The sequence below is a fragment of the Amblyomma americanum genome, chromosome 6, assembly GCF_052857255.1.
Source record: "Amblyomma americanum isolate KBUSLIRL-KWMA chromosome 6, ASM5285725v1, whole genome shotgun sequence".
Classification (NCBI taxonomy): Eukaryota; Metazoa; Arthropoda; class Arachnida; order Ixodida; family Ixodidae; genus Amblyomma; species Amblyomma americanum.
In genome coordinates, this window is record NC_135502.1 from 9,606,463 (window position 1) to 9,626,541 (window position 20,079).

The 20,079-nt window shown below is 47.4% G+C and overlaps 2 protein-coding genes across 3 annotated transcripts in view; both read right to left on the minus strand.

Moving 5' to 3' along the window:
• Positions 1-2,558: 2,558 nt before the first annotated feature.
• p24-1 (transmembrane emp24 domain-containing protein) lies at positions 2,559-14,839 on the minus strand. Of its 2 annotated transcripts, none has more exons than XM_077668486.1 (3): positions 14,558-14,839; positions 5,373-5,618; positions 2,559-4,432 (listed from the first exon to the last, which is right to left on the minus strand). In XM_077668486.1, the coding sequence occupies exons 1-3, from the start codon at positions 14,735-14,737 to the stop codon at positions 4,205-4,207; spliced, it is 654 nt and encodes a 217-aa protein (XP_077524612.1). In that variant the 5' UTR covers positions 14,738-14,839; the 3' UTR covers positions 2,559-4,204. The 2 variants fall into 2 exon arrangements, with proteins under 2 accessions (XP_077524612.1, XP_077524611.1); XM_077668485.1 differs by lacking the exon at positions 14,558-14,839 and adding an exon at positions 6,732-6,847.
• Positions 14,840-18,605: 3,766 nt separating this feature from the next.
• The window catches only part of Ctu1 (Cytosolic thiouridylase subunit 1), a 40,186-nt gene continuing 38,712 nt past the window's right edge, over positions 18,606-20,079 (minus strand). Inside the window, exon 15 of the mRNA XM_077668487.1 lies at positions 18,606-19,715. Within this exon, the coding sequence (XP_077524613.1) occupies positions 19,617-19,715 (99 nt within the window). The 3' untranslated portion in view covers positions 18,606-19,616. The remainder of the gene's footprint in view (positions 19,716-20,079) is intronic.

A 20,079-nucleotide genomic window follows, 5' to 3' on the forward strand; every position in this document is an offset into this window, starting at 1 on the left:
AGATAGGGCGAAGGTTTTGGAGGAGGAGTGCCTTGCCGGTTTAAGGAATAAAAATGTTGTGTGCATGTTTCCAGGCGGAGGGCAGCGTCCCATTGAGCAAGTGTTCATTAAAGACGTCTGTCGGTTCCTGAACTGAAGTGTCGTCAAGGTTGCGGAGTACCTTGTATGTGACGTGGTCTGGTCCGGGTGCTTTAGAACGGCATATGGTAATCAGTGATCATTTGAACTCACCGAAGGTGATGTCCTTGCCGAGGTCCGGGTTGGGTGCAGCGGGTAACTGGCTCCATCCCAGTCGATAGAATGATCGTCGGGATGTATTTGTCTTGCAGAGTTTGAGTGATGTCGGTGCCATTTTGCAGCTCAAGGATGAATGAGACGGGTTTTGGGTTTGCTTTTGCTGGTGGTGTCTATCTAGTAGAGTTCGGATAATGGTCCAGGTGCGTTATGTGTATAATGTGCCCTCGAGGCTACTGCACAAGGAGGCTCAGTTTCGAGCCAGAGTGGTTGCATGTGCTTCCGCGGCTTGTGTGAGGGCGGAGATGCGAAGTTTGCGGTTAAGGCGTTGTTCACGCCAGAAGGCCAAAGGCGGGCTTCCCAGTTATGTAAAAGGTGTGGTCCGTGGGTGTGTTCTCGACACGTTTGCTGTAGGTGTGACTAATTTGCTCGATCCTGCTGGTCCAGTCAGCTATTGTGCGTATGTGGGGGGGGGGGGGGGGGGGCGTTTTTTTCTGGGGAATTTCTTGGCGGTACAAAGCGATCATTTCGGTCCTGTCGGCGACCAACACCGTAGAATAGGACGCGCATGTGCAGCACCACTTCCAATCATCGTTTTTATTTCTTCAAGCTTTTATATTTTCGATGTAGACCTAGGAACCAGCGACGATTGGTTTCGCACTTAACGCTTGTTCTCTTACGCACGCAATCATCGTGACAGCATGAAAGCATGACGCATTTTACTTGCCGGGCATAATGACAAGGAAAGCTTATCGTACGCTGGTCATTCCCGACTCTCTGAACACACACGCGGTGCGAAAGAATCGGCCGGAACAAGATTCTAGCGCTATGGCGGGGCCGACTGAAAGTGCCGATTTGCATAGCGACAGCCAAGGCATATCGGAGTTGGACACGGATCCTACGGCTAGCCGGCCGACGCTGGGCTGCGCCGATTGTGCGGAAAGCCACGTTTTCCGCTGTTCGCGCTTCTTTTCATCGCGGTAGAAAATATAATACTGTCATCCGACCAAATCATTCGCAAACGCCAGGACCGGAACGCGGCCAATTTGATCCTGCTGACATGGCATTTCAATCCAAAGCCGAGGTTAGACCTCAGCAAGGCCCTCTCATGACCAGGCACGTACAAGTAGTCAAAACTTCGCTATAATGAAACCGTTTAGGACATAATAATAGATATAAGGAATAGCGTTTCCTTTAGGAAGCTCCCATAGAAGCCCATGTATTTTTTTTATCTCGTTATTAAGTAAAACTTTCCAACACTGTATATAAAAGAACGTACCATGAACGCCAATGGCCATTTCGCGCCGAGTATGTAAGTTTGTAACGATGCCTAAACTTCCGCCCTGATTCAATGCGGAATATTGCAGTTCCCCCGTTCTCAAACCTTCTCGATGCATGTGCTGTTTAGTTGTTTCCGCAGCATGGCCGCATGGTTAAAACCATTTGGCAGTGCACTTGGTATGCTTGACGGCATCAAGGTCCCGCTGGTTTCACAGGGCCAAGCGGCGGAAAGTTCTTATTGCCCAGAAGGCGGCCATCAAAGCCTTTGCCCTAGCGTGCGCATCCGCCACAAGGCAATTCTGTCGTGTAGAAAAGTGTTCTAGCCCATGTGCTCATGAACAGTGCGACGAAGCAAAAAAGAAAACGTAATCGCGACTAAATCGCCGCTGCGCGCCCCGTTTAAAAGCGGCCCGTATCGGCTTCAGCTTTAGCACTGCAGTGTGGTAAGCTCGGTAACTACGACCGTGTTGTAAATTCGGATGGGCCAGCCTGGCAACGGTACCGTGCTACCGTATTGGCGGTGCGGCTGTGCTAAAACTATATTCCGAATAGGTCTCTTTCTTGTCGGCTAGGTCATTATATTACTCCAAGACTTCTGTAAATTCTGCAGCCCATGCGGGATGCGCAAGACACGGGCGCGTGTTGGCAAGACTGACTTATTCGGTTGTAGGAGTACAAATATTCCGCCATGTGGTGGGCGCTCGGTGCGCGTGTTCAGGGTTCCCGTAATACACACCGGCGGCGCATTACACGCCGGCTTTGTAATTTTCGGTATAGATAGTGGCAGGCAAGCCCATTGGCATGCGACAGCTGAAACCAAGGTCGCGCACCGGTATAGCGAAGAAATCGCGACGCCCCGCTAACTTCGCTATAACGAAGTTTCTGTATAAGGAACATCGTAAATAGGTCCGGAATATGTTAACTTCTCTGTGTCTTTAGTGAAAACTCCCCCAACACCACCCGCTGCTGATTAATGCCCTTCCCCTGCGAGTCTAAACTGTAAACGTGTACAGGAGACAAGTCAGACACAAACAAGAGGGCAGTTCTCGTCGTGCAAGTGCTCTCTTTATTTGTCACTCTCGGTTGGACGCACGCCTATAAAAACAGAAAACGCAAGGCCCGTTCCCCGCCTCTCGTCGACGTATCGCTTCCTCCCTAGGGAAGGCCGCACCCAACCGTGCCGGCGCTGAAGAGCACAATGTACTAAAAATCTCACGCTCCCGCCTCTGCAGCAACTGCCCCTAAGGCCACGAGGCACAGCGCATTTCGCTCCCACTTGGGGTACTGACGTCACGAAAGGATTATGTACAGGGATCGCCAAGCGCCGGGCACACGTAGTCTCGTGCACGTCAAGCATCACAGAGCAGTGGCTTCTTGAACAGCTGCATCGAGACTTCCTTGTCTTTGTAACCACCTAATAGGCAGGAGGTTCAAATTATTTTCAAGCAGGGCAACTACTCATGTAATGACTTAAGTATATTTGCACGGATCGCTGGCTTCAACAAGCACCCCGTTCGGGTGGCTTTTTGGCAGGCTGAACCTTTGCCAAATCGGTGCTTCAGGTTCAGCCATCTATAATTTTTCCCTAGGCACATTTTCCCCAAAAGAAAAATGTGCTCGATTGCGCACAACAGCGTACCAAGCTTTCAGTCTAATCGAGACATCTAAAAACAACCGTCACGGGGGCATATGTAAGCCAAGCCTCCCAGGCACTGCCTCAGCCCACTCGGCAAAAAGCAGATACGCTGAGACTCGCACCAGTCGCTCAGGCATCAACATCCCGTCAGTTGCAGAACGCCCGAAAGCAAGGCTTCTTGCTCGTTCACCTTGTCAGTTCTCACCAAAGGAAAGCTTCAGTTGAGTTGGTTCGGTACCGTTTATAACCACTTTTACCCACGGAGTACAGCTGCTTTTCAAGCTCCTTCGCACGTTTCATGACGAAACAGGAAACACACTGAAGGCCAAGGAATTTCACAATGTGGATGCACTTTTTTTTGTAACTTTATGTGACATATATATGTACCCATTCATCAGCATTCTTCAGCGTTGAGCCCCGGCGGCCAATTCATGTGCAGTTCAGCGGAACACGTTGCGAGCATGGCAACGGCAACAGTGCTCTGCAGCAGCTTGCCAAGCGCGGAAGCCAGAGATCTCTGCGGCACTCGCTATAGCCTTCCCGAAGGACCTCAGGCGGACGGCGGCAGCCATGTCGCGATGCTGCCTTGAGGATGCAGCCGAGCTCCCCGCATGCTGCAGACAGCTGATGGTCCGTTACCCTGTGCCCACCTAACGTGCCACGGTCGGCGGCAGCGAGGAGGAGGGCAAAGATGCGTGCTCTGAGAGTCCGGCTTTTCAGCGTTCTTGTCGCGCTAGCCGCTGATCTCGGAGAAGGCTCCTACCTGGTTGACGCAAGATGAGAAATGCGCACTGAAAGCCTCCTTCCTTCCTACCGAACAATTAGTTCAGTGCAGAGCAGTACGCCTCATCGCCTCGACTTCGCTTCCTGCTGCGAAAGGGTGGTGACGCCCGGCAAGCGAGCAGCAATGTGCTGTGTTATCCCGGTGTACAACGACAAATAACAAAAACAATCAGGGGGAAAAATGGGGAAACGGGGAACAAAACGGAGGAGAAGGGGTGGCCGGGAGAGTGGGGGGGTGCAACAGTCCTCCAGCACGGCGGCGGGCGGCTTTTACGTGGAGACGATGGTCTTGCGCTCGGTGAAGAAGCCCTTGAGCACGAAGACTTGGCCGACGAAGATGACGAGGATGGCCAGCGTCTCGCCGATCGACCAGTACAGCACCCGCGCGTTCAGGTCCTCGGCCCTCTTGCGGCCCTGCGCCTCGCGCAGCCGGTGGTGCGTCTGGTAGTCCACGATCGTATTCAGGTTGTTGTGCACTGAGTCGGAAGAGGACTCCATCTGCGAGGGGAGCGGAAAAAACAGGTCAAACGGCACGCCAGAGTTCGGCCCACGCGCCTTACGTGCAGTTAAAGACGTGGAGCTTTAGCGGCCGTTGAAGGGTTATCAACACAGCGTAGCATTATGACTATGATAACGGGATGTTCCTACTTCGACTCAAATGAGTAAGCCTGAACAAGAGGCAAAGTACCGTGAACGGGTATTCCGTGACCCCTTGTTGGCACTGACCCAACTCCGAGAGGGGGGCAAAGTACCGTAGCACACAGGTGCGCTAAAATCACGCATGCCAGTCCAAAGAGGGCGAGAAGCGAACCAGTTCCTGGACAACGCAGAGTGCTTGAAATGGAAGTCTCCGACAGTTATATCGCTTCCATCAAAGCCACGAGTGGGGCCAACACACTACATATTGAATGACTAAATAGTGCGTCGCTATTTGACAAAGTAGGAAGAATTAGCATGACATGCAAATAAGGCGGAAAGTCTGATTTGCCATTTTCGCAAAAAACGCTAAATGAAGAAGGCCACAGCATTGGAAAAGTGAGGTGCAAGTAACATCACGACGGTCGCCCTATTGGCAAACTGCAAACTACGGTCATTTGCCAAACAATTCAGCAATGGCGGGGAAACGCATCATGAGGACGATCATGATGATGGCTGTGTTTTACGTTATAGGACACACCAGCTACCTGGGTTATCTTTTGCGAAGTTGAGTAGTGAAAATTTACACGTTAAACCAGCTACGCCCTCTTCAAAGATAAGAAAAAAAATGTTTGGGAATCTAAAAGCTTTAAGTCAATTTCCGTTGTTAATCAATTACTTTCATGAAAGAATAACACAAGATGTCGTGGGATGCATTTCGCGGGTCGCCATTGGCTATTAAAGAATATTTGTCAAGGGGGTGCGTTCCACTCTGGACCCACACAAAGGGAGACGCACGTACCTTGGTCATGGCCGTGTAGTGCTCGCCGAGGCCAGGCAGGGGCTTCTCCTCGCCCACCTGGAAGTTCATGTAGACCAGCTTGTGCGAGAAGGTGGAGAACTCGTTCGAGAAGCAGGCCGTGTACGTGCCCGTCGTCTTGGGCGTGATCTTGACCGTGTCGAACTGCTTCTTCACGCCCTGGTACAGCGTCTCGTCATTCGGCCCCTTCAGCGTCATGTCCACATCGTAGTGGCCGCCCGTCACCACCTGCGCCGCGCCAACCTCCTTCAGAACACACACACGGGCAAGGAGATAGTGCTGCACTCCGATAGCTGCCCTGCAAACTTAAGATCATTCATAAATACATCACCTTAATCACCTGTGCAACTATGTACGGGTGTCCATCGGTGTGGTGTACATTCTAATTAACCCATTGGTAAGAATAAGTGTAGCTGGAAATAGGTGCACCTGGGGTCACTGTGTACACAGAAGTCATCTTCGTCGGACAGCACAAATAACGAATGGAAGAAGTCTGGGATAAATGGCGTATGCGCTCTGATGACAGGAGTGCCCCACACAGAGCTCGAAGCAAAAGAAGGAAGGGGCCAATGCCGCTATGGTGGCCAGTTCGGTGTTGGTTGGGCAGCTACGCGCTGCAGGATGAAGGGGCGATCGACAATTTGTTTTCATAACACTATTGCAATTTATTTGCGAGCATTATCAAGTCGACTTATCCACTAAACTTCGCAGCGACTCAAAGAACTTAAAATGTAAGTCAGGACAGAGTCGACTGTCGCACAGAGTGTACTCTGCTGATGGGATCAAAGTTATAGCGCGATGCCTCTTCTCTGTCAGCCTTACTGCTCTTACCTTCTAAGGCCGTTAACAGAACTATGCCCCCCCCCCCCCCCCCCTTCCGGAATATTACCAGTTTCCCGAGCAGGGAGAGAGTCAGACGGTATTCAGGCGGCTTTGGACGGGGCCCTCATGAAGGCAAATGTGGAAGAATGCAGTGCTCTCCGGCCACTGTTTACTTGTACCAGCAGTACAGGGACCGAGAAGCGGGCTTCGCTTAAAACTTTAGTAGGCCAAACCAGGTCCCGGATGGCAAAGCAACACTCGCGAACACTTCCGCTTTCGGCGCCCAAAATTTCCCTTCCATGAAACAAGCGACGCTGCGAACTCCGTCGAAAGTACCGCACGAGAGACTCGCGATCATTCCGCGGTGTTGGTGAGACCCTTATACCGCCTCGTGCATCAGGCGAGATTCACTAAGACGTCCGCGAGAAGTGGCTTCCCGGCCTAAAAAAAGGCCGTGCAATCATCGAACTATGCAGCAGCGGCTGAAGAGTTCGCAAAAGCTCTCAAATTCATACGGACACGGCATTCCTTGGCCGCAGCGTTCCGCAAACCGGTGACGGGCTTCCATGCGAGAGAACGCGTCCTAAGCCGCCGCATGCAGATGTGTACGCCGCGCACTTGTGGCAGACAAGACCGCGTCCACCGCCACCGCATTCTCCGCGCGCTATCGAAGCACGTGAGCGAGCGGCGCAGACCAAGCAAGGCCGCGTTTTTCTGCCATTGCACGCGCGTCATCCGCCTCGGATCGGAGACGAGAGCCGTTTTCCTCGTCGGCCGGGTTTCTCCATTACAGCGAGATCCTGATGCTCTTTCTCGGGCGGCCGATTAGAAGCGCGATAAGGCGACGAAAGGAGACAACCAGTTCGCTCTCCGCGACCCTCTGGCGAGGCCACTTCCGCGCGAGAGGGTATACGCCACTCTGCCAGCCCTGCCACAATCACGAGGAGCGCCTGAATTTTTCATTTTCGGCTTCATTGTAAAGATCACCCGCAGCGGTGGCTCAATGGTTATGGCGTTCGGCTGCCCAGTACGAGGATGCGGGATTAAATCCCGGCCGCGTTCCGATGGAGTCGAAAGGCATAGACATCCGTTGTGTCCTGCGACGCGAGTGTACGTTGCAGAACCCCTTATTTCGCTCCTTCCCTCCCGGAGCTGTTGCCGTGTGCACCGAGAGCGAGACAGCTACAGAGCTTTTCCTCTCCTAATAACCAATTTTGCATTGCATAAGAAGAGTTCTCGCACAGCTTCCGCCCTCACCGTTTGATCACGTTTTTACGTGGCCCTCGCAGTAATGCAGGACGTCCTACGTCCGCCGCTATGGACGAGGGTGGCGCTGGTGAACACTCCCAAGGTTAGGTTACACTGCACCTAAATACCCACGAAAGCAGATTGGACAGCCGTTGCCGTAGCTGAGTTGGTAAAGCACCACACGCGAAATTCGGAGGTCGTGGGTCGGATCCCACCGGCAGCGTGGGATTTTGCTTCTGCTTTCTAATCAGTTATCTTTCAATAATTACCCTATTATCTCCCATTGATGAACACCACAAATTAAAGAGAAAAAACATCCCCTATGCTCCTTGGCTTCAGTGTCTGTTGGCTTCCATCATGTTTTCATTGTAGATTATTAAGAGCGCGCACACGGAAGAATCGCCAGGGAGATAAAAAAAAAGGTTCACTACAGCAGGAATCCGCACTTTATAAATCTGCGATACTCGACCACAGCCACCAGCAGGAAAGTGTTCTCCACATTCCCAAGAGCACCGCTCACATTCAGGAGCACAGAGCAACATACAGGGCACAGCACAACAGAGTGATAAAGCTCTACTCTCTCAAACACCCCAGAAAATCAGAGGACGTAAAGCTGCTCGTGCTTTTGAATGGTCTGTACCTCTGCTGCCTTACGCCAGGCAATCACGGCCGGCGAAGTAATTGGTGCACGAACAGGACAAGAAGAGCTCCCTCAAGAGCAGAAAGCTCGGACTCCAATCTGCTGACGACAGCGCGGCTCTCAGTACATCAGTACAGTGCGAACAAGATGACCTCCAGAAGCACCGATTTGGGAAACGACTACTGAAGAGTACCACTGTCCCATACACGAAATTGGTTCGCTGAAATTCTCACCTCCTGCCCTCCTGCGCAAAATTTCACACGAGCCCGTGCCGGACCGAGACGAATATTGATTTGACATTAGTATTCGTGTCACCTTTCAAAGCGAACTCGTGTAGAGTGAATCTATGATATAATGGTAACTGCTATGGGCTGCAAAACCAGGCATGGGCATTATCGAAGGTACATGTATCTTCGATGCTATATTTTGACACATTTTGTGTGTCTGCATTAGGTATCGCTTGCAAAAATGAAAGTATCGAAATATCGGTATTGAGAATACAATTTTTCAGTATCAGGAACCTTAACGATACTAGATACTCAAAAAAAGAAGTGTGCCGCAGATTTTGAGGCTGCTGCGAATCAGACTTTGAGCCCGTGGCATTGCTCAGACGGTACCGCAGCTAAAACAGGGAAGAATTAAGAATAGACGATGCCAATCCTTTTGGACGGGTCAGTCATCTTTTTTCCTACATTGTTTGTTGACGGTTACACGACCTATAATTTGTCCTTCAAATCCAGTACATTGCCAGAGTAAATGAGTAAGGTCCATGTGGCAGTGGAGCCCGATGTGCGAGCATGTTACTGCGGTGATGCTGTGCCGCCGCCATCTCGCCAGAGTATATGGGGTACACGACTAATAAGTATAAACCATACTGATAAGGCCACTTCGGAATGCGCAGGGTGAGCCTTGCATGAAAACGGAAAAAAAAACAGTCAACACTTAATTCAGCAGAAAGAAGCAGTAAAGTTACACTTGTAGATCATAAAACTCGTGCTTGGTGCACTGCAAAGATATATTCTGCAAGGTCTAAATGACTTTCATTCAGTAGTTTCATCTAAAATTGCGAGTCATGACAGAGTGGCATCAGACATATACCTGTCAAGGCTGCTGCAGCGAATGACGGCACACACAGTAACAATGCAACCACACTGGCTATTTGGGACATATGGTTCAATACTATTAACAGTATAGCCCTCTACAGGAGTGTAGCCATGTTACAATAAGAGAAAACTAAGGTTGCAGCTACCTGTTTTTTATCTAGTCATATTAAGAAGCTAAGGAAAATGGGGCAGAACCTTGCAGTGAGCACATTCAGCCATACCATGCACATCAAACCAGCACTGCAGGCCACTGAAAGGTTATTTGTTATAAAAGCAGTCATGGCATCATACAAGAGATTCTTGATTGTCACAATTGTCCACTGTTTCCCACAAAAGCAGCCACGGCCTTCCCGGCCTTGCCATCTCTATACCTTCATTCCTCCACACTGTCCTGGATACCGAAACCCAACCGCCAGTTAGCACTCTCTCACAAAGGATCCAAGACTTCAAGGAGTAAAATGCTTCAGACCATCATAAAAAAAAAATAGATGTTCTAGGACCAGGTCATTAACCTTTTCTATCCCTACACGCTGCTGAAACCTGGCTGAAGAGAAGGAAGCTAAGGTGAACCCCACAGTTCGGGTACCAGAGAAGCAGACAGAAGGAAGATATTTGTGTGTGATAATGACTAAGGTCCAGTTGAACAATTCAGTGCTCCGTGCAGCGACTTATGAGTGGTTGTGACCCCATTCACTCCCATTCCTGCTCTTTTCTGACACAGGCAAACGCACAAAGGGGCAGTAAGGAGGGCAGTGGCCCCTCTAATAGATGTGGGAATGGGGATGCAAATTTTGTCCCATACTGTTCCCTGTTACGCAGAAGACATCAACACACGAAACCATGAGCTTCTGCCCCCACTTATGAAGGGAGCTGCACATGCCTATGCTGATGTGACCATAAAAAATACAACTCTAGCTCGTGTAGCATTAATTTTAAAGGGACGCTGAAGACAACTCCATCCAATATTTTTTCTTTATAACGACCAGTTCTATCACTCTTTCTGGCTATGCTGATGTGTGTCCGGCAGCGAAAGTCACATTCACTGCGGAGAAAATTGCATTCAATATTTTTCTCGCCATTGAACTCAAACTTGTGTAGTCGAAACTGAAAGGAAATCTGTGATCCCCGTTTTCAAGCCAATGGCAACGTAGCCTAGCCTCTCAGATCCGTTCCAAAAAAACCATGCCAACACTGCAGTTTACTTCCAAAATCAGTTGATGATGATGACCAGTGTATTTCACTTTTTGGCCTTTTCTAGCTAATAAAATCCCAGTTTTCAGAGAAAGTAGTGTCTTTGTAGTTAGAATACAGTAATCTATTGATACTGGCCAACTTTAATTTGTAAAGTTTGTTTATGCAGCACGAAGATAATGTACGTAGAAGATGCCCCACATGCTGACTGCTATGTATGAAGAGCCCAAGAGTTATTTGTATAGCATCCATTTGCTACGTCTACATGTTCTACCATAATGGCTTGTAATGTTGCTATCAACAGCCAGCAATACCAGTACTCTGAAGAAACTAATTGTTTTTATCCTAAAAACAACTCTTATTTTGTACAATAGTGTGCACTTCACATGCATACCATAAAAACTTTTATATCCATTTAACAATCTCTTACATCTTAATGTTTGAACAAAGACACCACGTTAGCCACCGGAAATAACTGCGGGTCTGCTAGTGGGTCTTCCTAAGCCCTTAGACAAGAGCAACCAATCGGCATTACCTTTTAAATTCCAGCCATAATCTTCATGCTACAGGGTGAATGCAGAGTTGAAAAGGGCCTTACAGAATTTCATGGGTGCGCCTGTTCCACTGCATCCAGGGCACCTACTGTTCTCAGCCTGCTGTACACTGAGCACTGCTAGGGTGCTATAAAAGCAGTTGCAATGCAGCACATGCAATGTACACAATTCTTGACCCATCATGCATTTGAGTCCTATTGCAACAACCGACGCACCACAATTTCACCTTAATTGATGGGCACAAGCCCTCCTGGTGCAGCACAAACATGAACAATAGCAAGAGATTGAAAAGAAGGCTGGGAGAGCCAAGGACGAGTGTCATAAGGCCCTGCTATAATTTACTAAATAAATCACTTTTCTGCTTTACCAAATTCCAAATTTCAAGAGCACGACAAAAATTGCGAGCACACTGCTAGTTTAATCAGAATTAATGTGTGCTACTACACTTTCATTACGATACAGTGGGGTCATTGAGCACATCAAATCCACCTCAAAAGGCAGGATTGATCAGATAAAGCCGTGAGAGGTGCATTACTTATGTGATGATTAATACTCCTGACACATGGGAAAATACAGTCACTTCCAATGAATTAAGTTGCCTTTAAAGTCAATTAAGCAGTGCGCAGACCATACATGTTAGTGACACTCTGCAGAAAGCACTCACATCAAAGCGAGTTCAGGGAGCACACTCCACGCAGTTCACCTGCATAGCTTGAGTAGATGAAGCGCACAAAAGACAGCACACAGACAAAGAATAACACGAGACAGGCGCTTAGCGCATAGCCTTAATAACGTTGCTTTGGGAATGAAAATAACATAAAAACAAGGGTGCTTCATACTACGATATATTAAATTTTGCTCCTGAAAACTGCACTTCGAACTCACTATGAGCATGCTAAGTTCAAACAAGACATCGAACTATTCTGCTTACAGTGCGCTTGACGTGCCCCATGGTTGTCTGCACTTGTTAGTGAAGTTTATTACACGAGTAAAGTTGTGGAAAGTGCGTTTGTGCAGTAAAATGATGGCCTTATAAAAGCCCATTAGTTACGAAAATGTAAGGTCAGTTGAAAGTGCATGCTCTTATAAAAATCTTTAGCGACGAATTCACCTATTGTTCTTGACATCAATTCCAATTGACCATTTCCTTCCCCATGTGGCATCGCACCACCAAAGTGACATTAAATTTGCCTGTCTGACATCCATATAAGCTGTGACATGGTCTGCCGCATACTGTCGAGGGCGGCAATCAGGGATGAACACCCTTCTGTTAGCAAGCATAAATAGTTTAATCACAGCCGTTTTGTTATTCATGTGATGCTCTTCTTATGTTCAATGAAGTGAAAGACTACGCACTGCAGAGCACTTTGCCTCAAGTATGGCAGCAGCAGGTTTTACCTTGCATTAGACAGACCTGAAGAATAAAGACTCCTATTCAAGAAGCAACATCCTTTCTTCATGCCACCTAATGAAAGTTTCTGCAACCGACCGTACATTTCATTGAGAAAACTAATGACCTGCCCTGCTGTGCGCACCAAAATATGTCAGCGTGAGAAAAGCTTAGCTGCGGTTTGTCATGTTCAGTGCAGACAGAACAATATTAAGACATCTGGAGATATCCGGATGTGCAAATATAACAATGTGCCATGATTAATTATGACCACAATGTTGCCTGTTTCCTAATCACAACACAACCTTCTTTTTCTGCCCAGCAGGTATACTTCTTTTCCTCCATAGTCCTCTTAACCCCAACAGACTTGTCACCACAGACTGAAAATGAACTATGCTCAGGTGGTCTATGCCCCAAAGCAACTTGGATCACTTCTAGCAAATTTCAGCAGTCGACAGGAGCAGCTTTTACAGCTCCGTGGTGAACTCTGAGTGTTTCACTGGTCAACCCGAAGTTTGGATAGCACATCTGGCTGGTCATTTTGGAGCAACTCGTCCCTGACCACTGTGGGAATGAAGGCGCCACACCCTTGGATTCCTGGCCAAATTTAAATGCTCACCAGATAAAGAAATGCTTGACAAAATCTACAGAGTAGTGCTATCATTCCAGTGCAATTTAAGACAATACCAGATAACCATGTGAGTTAGTCTGTATAGCTGATACAGTCTCGTCATACAAAGTAGCCAAACTTGATCAAATCCCTTGATCAAATCCAACAGCTGCCAAAGCAGCTCACAGAGCAGTAGTAGTAGTTACAAGACGTACATGCTCTACAAGATCTTATTAAAAAAATGTTTTCTAAACTGCCTCACATATGGTTAAACATGATTAAATTATTGGCTATGTCAATGTCAAAGCACAGAACTGCTCAGATGAAGCGGTATGCATAAATACACAGGTACGTATTGACTGATTCTTGATTTGAGTCTTGGGTTCTGGTTGTATATAAACCCCAGCACAATGTGCGACTCCTCAGGAGGTAACTGCAAGGCACAAATGCCTGTTTCTTTCATGATGCACACTCCTGAAAGAATCATTGTGCCACATGGATGCTGGGCCAACTTTCGGAAATGAAAAGGCTCTGTCACTTATTTGTGCTGCAACAGAAATGCTAAATAAAGGCAGCCCGTGATGTAGAAACCATGGATTCAAACGTATGACAGTTTTTCACTCCTTACATGGCAAATGAACAGACCAAGTCTTCTGCATTTCACCAGACAGCCAAACACAAAAGCCACAGGTTGTCGTGAAGCAGCCACACATGCATCCTACGTGTACCCCAAGCCATTGTTCTGCTGTGCTCTGGCTCCTATGTGCTTTAACAATAGTGCTGTTTAACCTGCTTCGAGAAAAAATAAACGACCACTGCCTGCCTCAAACCTGATGGAACAGTAGTGCTTAACGCCACACTACTTTCAATGAATCAATTCTTGATAAAAAAATATATGCCAAAAAATTTACCTTTTCCAATTGAAACCGTTCTTTTAACCTCGTGGAATATTTCTATTTACTGCACACGTCGAGTTTGCTTCACCTACCATATGTTTTAAACTCGTCAGTTTCGCCGCACACTGCAAATCACAATCAGGTGTCTACGTATGTGGTGCTGAAACGGTGCTGGAAAGCCGTACCGCACTTCACCTAAGCAACTTGAGCAATCCAGGTTCCCGCACCGCTGAATACAAGACCTACAAACAGCGACCACGTTGCGAGCAAGTTACACCAACACTCGAGTTTAGGTTGTGCCCGTACTCACTGGGCACGCATCACTTTATAACAACCCCACCGGCAAGTGCTCGAAGCAGTCTACAGACACCTGCCGGCATCGATGCGCCATCACACCGCACCGCACTACAGCCGGCTCATTCAACTTAACACCATGCAACGGCCACCGATCGTAAGTTAAGGGAGCCCCAGTGAAGCAGAAAAAGTAGAAAGGAATTACAGACTGAATTTCAGGGCAAAGTAAGGCGCTGAGGCTTCTACCGATTTCGTTTCGTAACATATGACAACGCGCTAACGTTGACGTATCCCTGGGAGACGATACCGGCATCACCGCGCCGGACACCTCCGGCAGCTTGCCATGGCGCCACTAACAGGCATCAGAAACAGAACTACGTGGTCAACAAGCTCGCACTGCGCCACGTTCGAGCGGTTACCTGGAATTCCACCGTAGTCTGTTTGTTAGCCTCGATGTCCTCGTGAAAGCACTGTTTCGAGTTGTCCGGGAGCTCGAAAGTCAGCTCCACACCAAATGCAGTCTGCACGACGGCCACAAAAGCTATAAGCATACGCATGGAGCACATTTGAGAGGTCCGGGTGTGGAGAAGGGCACGCATTAAATAAATAAGGGGCACTTTGGCACCGGAATAAATCCGATTTTTCACCAGGTTCCAACGTGTACAAGCGGCAGACGCAAGCGGAAGCTCGCCACAGCGGCGCGGCAGCGCCACCTGAAAACGAAACAGGAGGCGCGTATTATGCACTTCCGCTAGATGCATAGCAAAAAGTCTGAAAGTGCTGAAAGTCTGCGCTCAACAACGACGTGTCGAACATAATATTGAATGAGACGAATAGTTGGCGCAAATATAAACTAAAAAAATTTGAATGCACAACTATACTATATCACCCATACAAAATGCGTCTTACGCGTATCGAGTCCAGATGGTGTAGAGGTGTAGACCCACTGGTGTAGACTCGCACCACGTTTTGCCAATCGCCACAACTCTATGGCTTACCGCAGTTCGGACACTGAATCAGATGCATGGTTTCAAAAGTGGGGCGCGTTAAAGGCGGCAGGCGCGTGTGCCACGGAGCAATGAATCTGCAATCTGCAGGAAGCCGTCGCGAAACTAACTGCGAGCTTCCGCACTACTGCTGCTAGTAGCTACATCAAGCGCCCTCCGGACAAACGAGCACCATACCGTGCAGGGAGCCTGCGGAGCGGAGAAACTATCGGGGAAACGCATGGAAAAACGAAAGGTGCGGGAAAGGGGCAGTCACGTGCAAACAGCGCTTTCTGCGCCAAATTTTAATGAAGTGGTCCGAGAAAGCACTTTCAAATTAACAAACCCGGCAACCACTTTCTCCCCCTTGCATTTCGCCGCAGCGCGAGGGGAGAGTGCGCTCCCTGGAGAGAACCCCAAATCAACATTTACTACTCCCCCCCTCCCCCCCCCCCCCCCCCACCCCCCCCCCTCCCCCCCCCGCCGCGGTGGCTCAGTGGTTAGGGCGCTCGACTACTGATCCGGAGTTCCCGGGTTCGAACCCGACCGCGGCGGCTGCGGTTTTTATGGAGGAAAAACGCTAAGGCGCCCGTGTGCTGTGCGATGTCAGTGCACGTTACAGATCCCCAGGTGGTCGAAATTATTCCGGAGCCCTCCACTACGGCACCTATTCTTCCTTTCTTCTTTCACTCCCTCTTTTAACCCTTCCCTTACGGCGCGGTTCAGGTGTCCAAAGATATCTGAGACAGATACTGCGCCATTTCCTTTCCCCAAAAACCAATTATTATTACTACTCCCCCCCCCCCCCATCCCCTCTCCCCATCCCTGCTCCAAGCAGTGCCCCCGAGATAAGGGTGGCAGAAGAGCACATTCCCCCCACGTAGCCACAAGAAGACACCGGCCATGATCGTAGTGCACAGGTTCCTCCAGTGGACACAGATGGCGCTACTGGCACCACTGCAGTGAAAGCCTGCAGTTTTGGTCTGCCGTCATCACAGTGGATGGAGATTTTCGATTAATTCTGACTGAAGCAGGCAAGTAGCCCACCCAAACGAAAGTTTGAAACAGAACTGACTGCCAAATGCTACTCCTGCGCGAAATTGCAGCCCGAACAAGCCACAGCAGTTAGGTCAAGAATTTTTTCCGATCTTCTCTGATCGCCGAAACTCAATATAATGCCTTGAATATACTCTAGGCACTGTACACAAGTTCAAGCGGATAAGACAAAAACGCACAGGCTTTCGCTGCATTCCTGCATGGTGCACCAACATGGTGGCCAGTGCTACATCGGTAGGGTGGCTCATCGCCGACGGTAACCATTTTTTCCCAGTGACAGCTCAGAATTTCTGAACACGATTACAACACTGATCAACAGGCGAACTAGGGCGTTCGCAACAAAACTTTCTCCGAGGTACAGAGCGTAGCAGCATGTCGTTTGTTACTCATGTTCGCCTGAAAGTGCCTCGTTAGAGAGAGCGGGGGTAGAAAATTTGAATCAGTTATGTTTGCCTCGGTGCGAGTGCAAAAATTATGATCTCTATTAATTTTTCACAACTAAAACAATATGAGAACAATCTGTTTTCATAAGCTTCGGCAAAGCAAAATGATTCGATCTGCAAGTTATTACAGAGGTAAAGAATAATGAACTTGCAGAATAATTGCAAATCTCGTGGCAAGAACATCAGACCAACACTTTCCAGCTACTCAAATGTGTTTCGATAAATTTGAAAACTGGCTTTGCACCTCTGGTGCAGCAATACATGCTGAGGTGAAAATATATAGCTGCAAGAATTTCTAAGCTTTATACAGTCTCAGTTAAGCTGGTGGTTTTCTATTTCTTCATTCACTTGGTTACAGATTGGGATACCACAAGTGGTGGAACTGACAACTGGCTTCTTGTAGCAGCTTTTGTAGCAGACGAAATTGCAGTTTGTAGCAGCAATTTCAAGTTTTGTAGCAGGAGAATTGCATATTGTAGCAGATATTTGAGCTTTTGTAGGAGGAAAAAAACTGTTCCTTAGCGAAATTTCATGTCTCGAAGCATTTCAATAAAGAATGCTTGTTTTATTTCTGGAACAGTCAATTGCTCAGGTGTTTATGACGACCATAGCCATGCAAAAACAAGCTTCAAGCCCAAATTCAGTCTAAAGTCTGTTCTTTCCTTAAAAAGCTGCAAAAATATGCAAACAGGAGATTTTGCTAAAAATAAAGCCGTTTTTATTCAGATGGACGACATAACGAGATATGCAACAAAGCAATAAAAGTTATACCATTCTTAAAACTGCAAAATTAAGGTACTATTTCTTTTCTCTCCTTGATGACTCCAGCTAAGACAGCGCCGCTGCGAGCCTTTCCTGTCCATGCTTCAGAAGGGCTTGCAACATCTGCAGAATTTTTAGACTTGACGCCTTTTGCGAAAAGCAGCTCAGCATTGGTAATCATATTCCTGGAAAGCCTGATCTTCAGTACCTTCTCTTCATTCTGGCCTCTTTTCTGGGTGTCCTTGTCCGGTACATCAGCCTTCTTTTGCTTGTTTTGCACGTGTCTCTTCTGCTGCATCTGCCTCCAAACACTGCAGCTTTCACTTCCGCGATACTTTCAGTGCTCTGATTAATCGTTGTCATAGGAATGGCAGCTGGATTTCAGCCGAAACGCTGGGAATATGTCATTACAGACCTGAGTCCATTTACAATTTGTATTGAAAAGGACAATCGCCCTCTCAGCACTCGCCGATTTTCACTGAAGCCACTCTCCATATGAGCATTGCTGTGCAAGAGGCACAGAAGTGCTTTTACGAGTGCCGCCAACAAGGGTTATTTTCGAGCCCCATCCTCTTGATTGAGTTCAAAAAATTTTTGCCAGAAATCATCAAGTCGTTCGGATTGTCTGGCTAATATCTTCTGAGACACAAAGACTAAACTCATCCATCAGGGCGGAGACCTCGTGAGCTGCGATGACCTCCAGCAGCGATGACCAACATGGATGAAGATGGACACTTTCTTCGCGCCATTTTCTTCCAATCAGCACAGGTTTTAAGCAGCGTTGCCGGCAGACCTCGGGTTCCGCGACAGTGAATTTCGTGTTTGCTCTCGGCAGAGTTATTCAGCAATGTTTTGGCGCAGATGTGGTGCAAAAGTCGGCAAAAAATAGATTTTGTAGCAGCATGTAGCAGGATTTCTGATTTGGCGCAGTTTGGTGCAGTTGGCGCAGCAGTTCCCCCACTGTACCACTCAACAATCAGCTTTCCTTCATTCACATTTTAAAAACAATGCCTAAGAGCGTGCTTGTGCTTCTTAGGACATGCATGATAGAACCCCTTCTGTATTTCCTTCAATATACAGCCAAGAATTAACACTCAAAGGCTGCCCTCACACCACCATTAAAAAAATAATATGGCAATTTCATGACTCTTCAACTGCGCTTGCAATCTAGCTGCTGGAATGGTTCAGTGACATAGGTAAACAAAAATCAACAGAACAAATGCGAATAAAATATTTATTTCAATCCATTTGACAGATACTTAACATATGCACAAAATAGAAAATTATGCATCAAAAGTTGCTTCAATTTTTTCGTTAAACTAACTCAAGTCAGATCATTTCACTTGATTATATCAGCATAATTTAAATTACATTCAGCGTGATTCCTACACAGCTACTCCACACTCAAGATTTAAGTGATGCATCTTACCAAATCTTACCAACTGCAGCTCTCAAGAATGCATCCTGCATTATTTTACAGCACTCAAATGCAAAATATGGTGCGGCTTAGGAAAGCATCACAGAAGATTACGCACTCGACCAAGCAAAGCTTTTTAAATGCCCTGTCAACCCTCTGACATGCCATTTTTCGTTTCCAGTGAGATTAAATATTTTCCCATTTAAATAGTATATTCAGGCCTCAACAAATACAATTTGTTAGTTTTCCAATGCAAAATACTAGCGGTTCATTTTTTGCAGGGATGTGCGAAATTTCGTACAGCAAAAGCTGCATTATTTTTTACTGCCACTCGATTCAAACTCATGACTCTGATGATGCCATTAAGTACGTTGAGGACTTAGTAATCGCCGGGCAAAAGTGGCTGCTAGTGCAGTCTATCTTCACAGATGCACAGATAAAAAACTACTTGATGTCATCATAGTATGCTTGTTAAAATGGCTTACAGCAGTGATAACCGTATTTCATTTTTTAGCCTTTTCTAGCATAAAAAGCAGCCATGTGTAGAGCAGCTATGCCACAAGAAATGGAATTAAAGTGAATTTAGAACAAGGAAGCCAGTTGACTAGGTAGCACATCGACAAATGCAGGGGTGATTGGCACAACTCTCTTTTTACCACTAGTTTTAACTGCCTGAACCTTTTGACGAAGCGAGTGGAGTTGTTTGAGCTAGCTATAGCAACATGTATACAAAACTTTCTACAGAGTCCCAGAGTGATTATGAAAGTTCACAATCCAAGAATGGATCAACTTGTAGCTGCATCCATGCCTGGGTTCACCAGTCTAATGCCACATTTTGCTCAGTTAGTGGTGCAGACTTGACCTTGGATGTTCGAAGAACTTCTTGTGTCCCAGAGGCTTGTAGCTCTGTAAACTATGAAAAACAAAAGACTTTTACATCCCAAGTTATGCCTCCATGTTCATGTGTGCAATGCACCAAAACCAGACCTGAATAAACGATCTGCGATATATGCACCCTCCACCACTATGGAAAAAAGCAATGCAATAAATAGCACTGCCTAAGCAAGCTCTTCAGGAAAAAATGGTGACATGCCTTAGTTTATGGCAATGATAAATGAAATGGTGATTCTCTGGTTCGCCTCCCCACCCAGAGTTTTCAACAGTCCGTAACTGTAGGTAGCCAACTAATGCTCATCTCAGTAATGGTAAACAATGACAAAGAAATGCCTTGGAGCTAATTTGAGTGATGCAGCTTTTATGAAGTGGCGAAATGTCTG

Coding starts and splice junctions, on each gene's coding strand:
- p24-1 (XM_077668486.1), bottom strand. CDS start 14,737: ATGCGTGCCCTTCTCCACACCCGGACCTCTCAAATGTGCTCCATGCGT. Junction 5,619..14,557: donor AGACTACGGTGGAATTCCAG/GTAACCGCTCGA, acceptor GGCGCGGCGCAG/GTGGTGACGGGCGGCCACTA. Junction 4,433..5,372: donor ACTACACGGCCATGACCAAG/GTACGTGCGTCT, acceptor CTCCCCTCGCAG/ATGGAGTCCTCTTCCGACTC.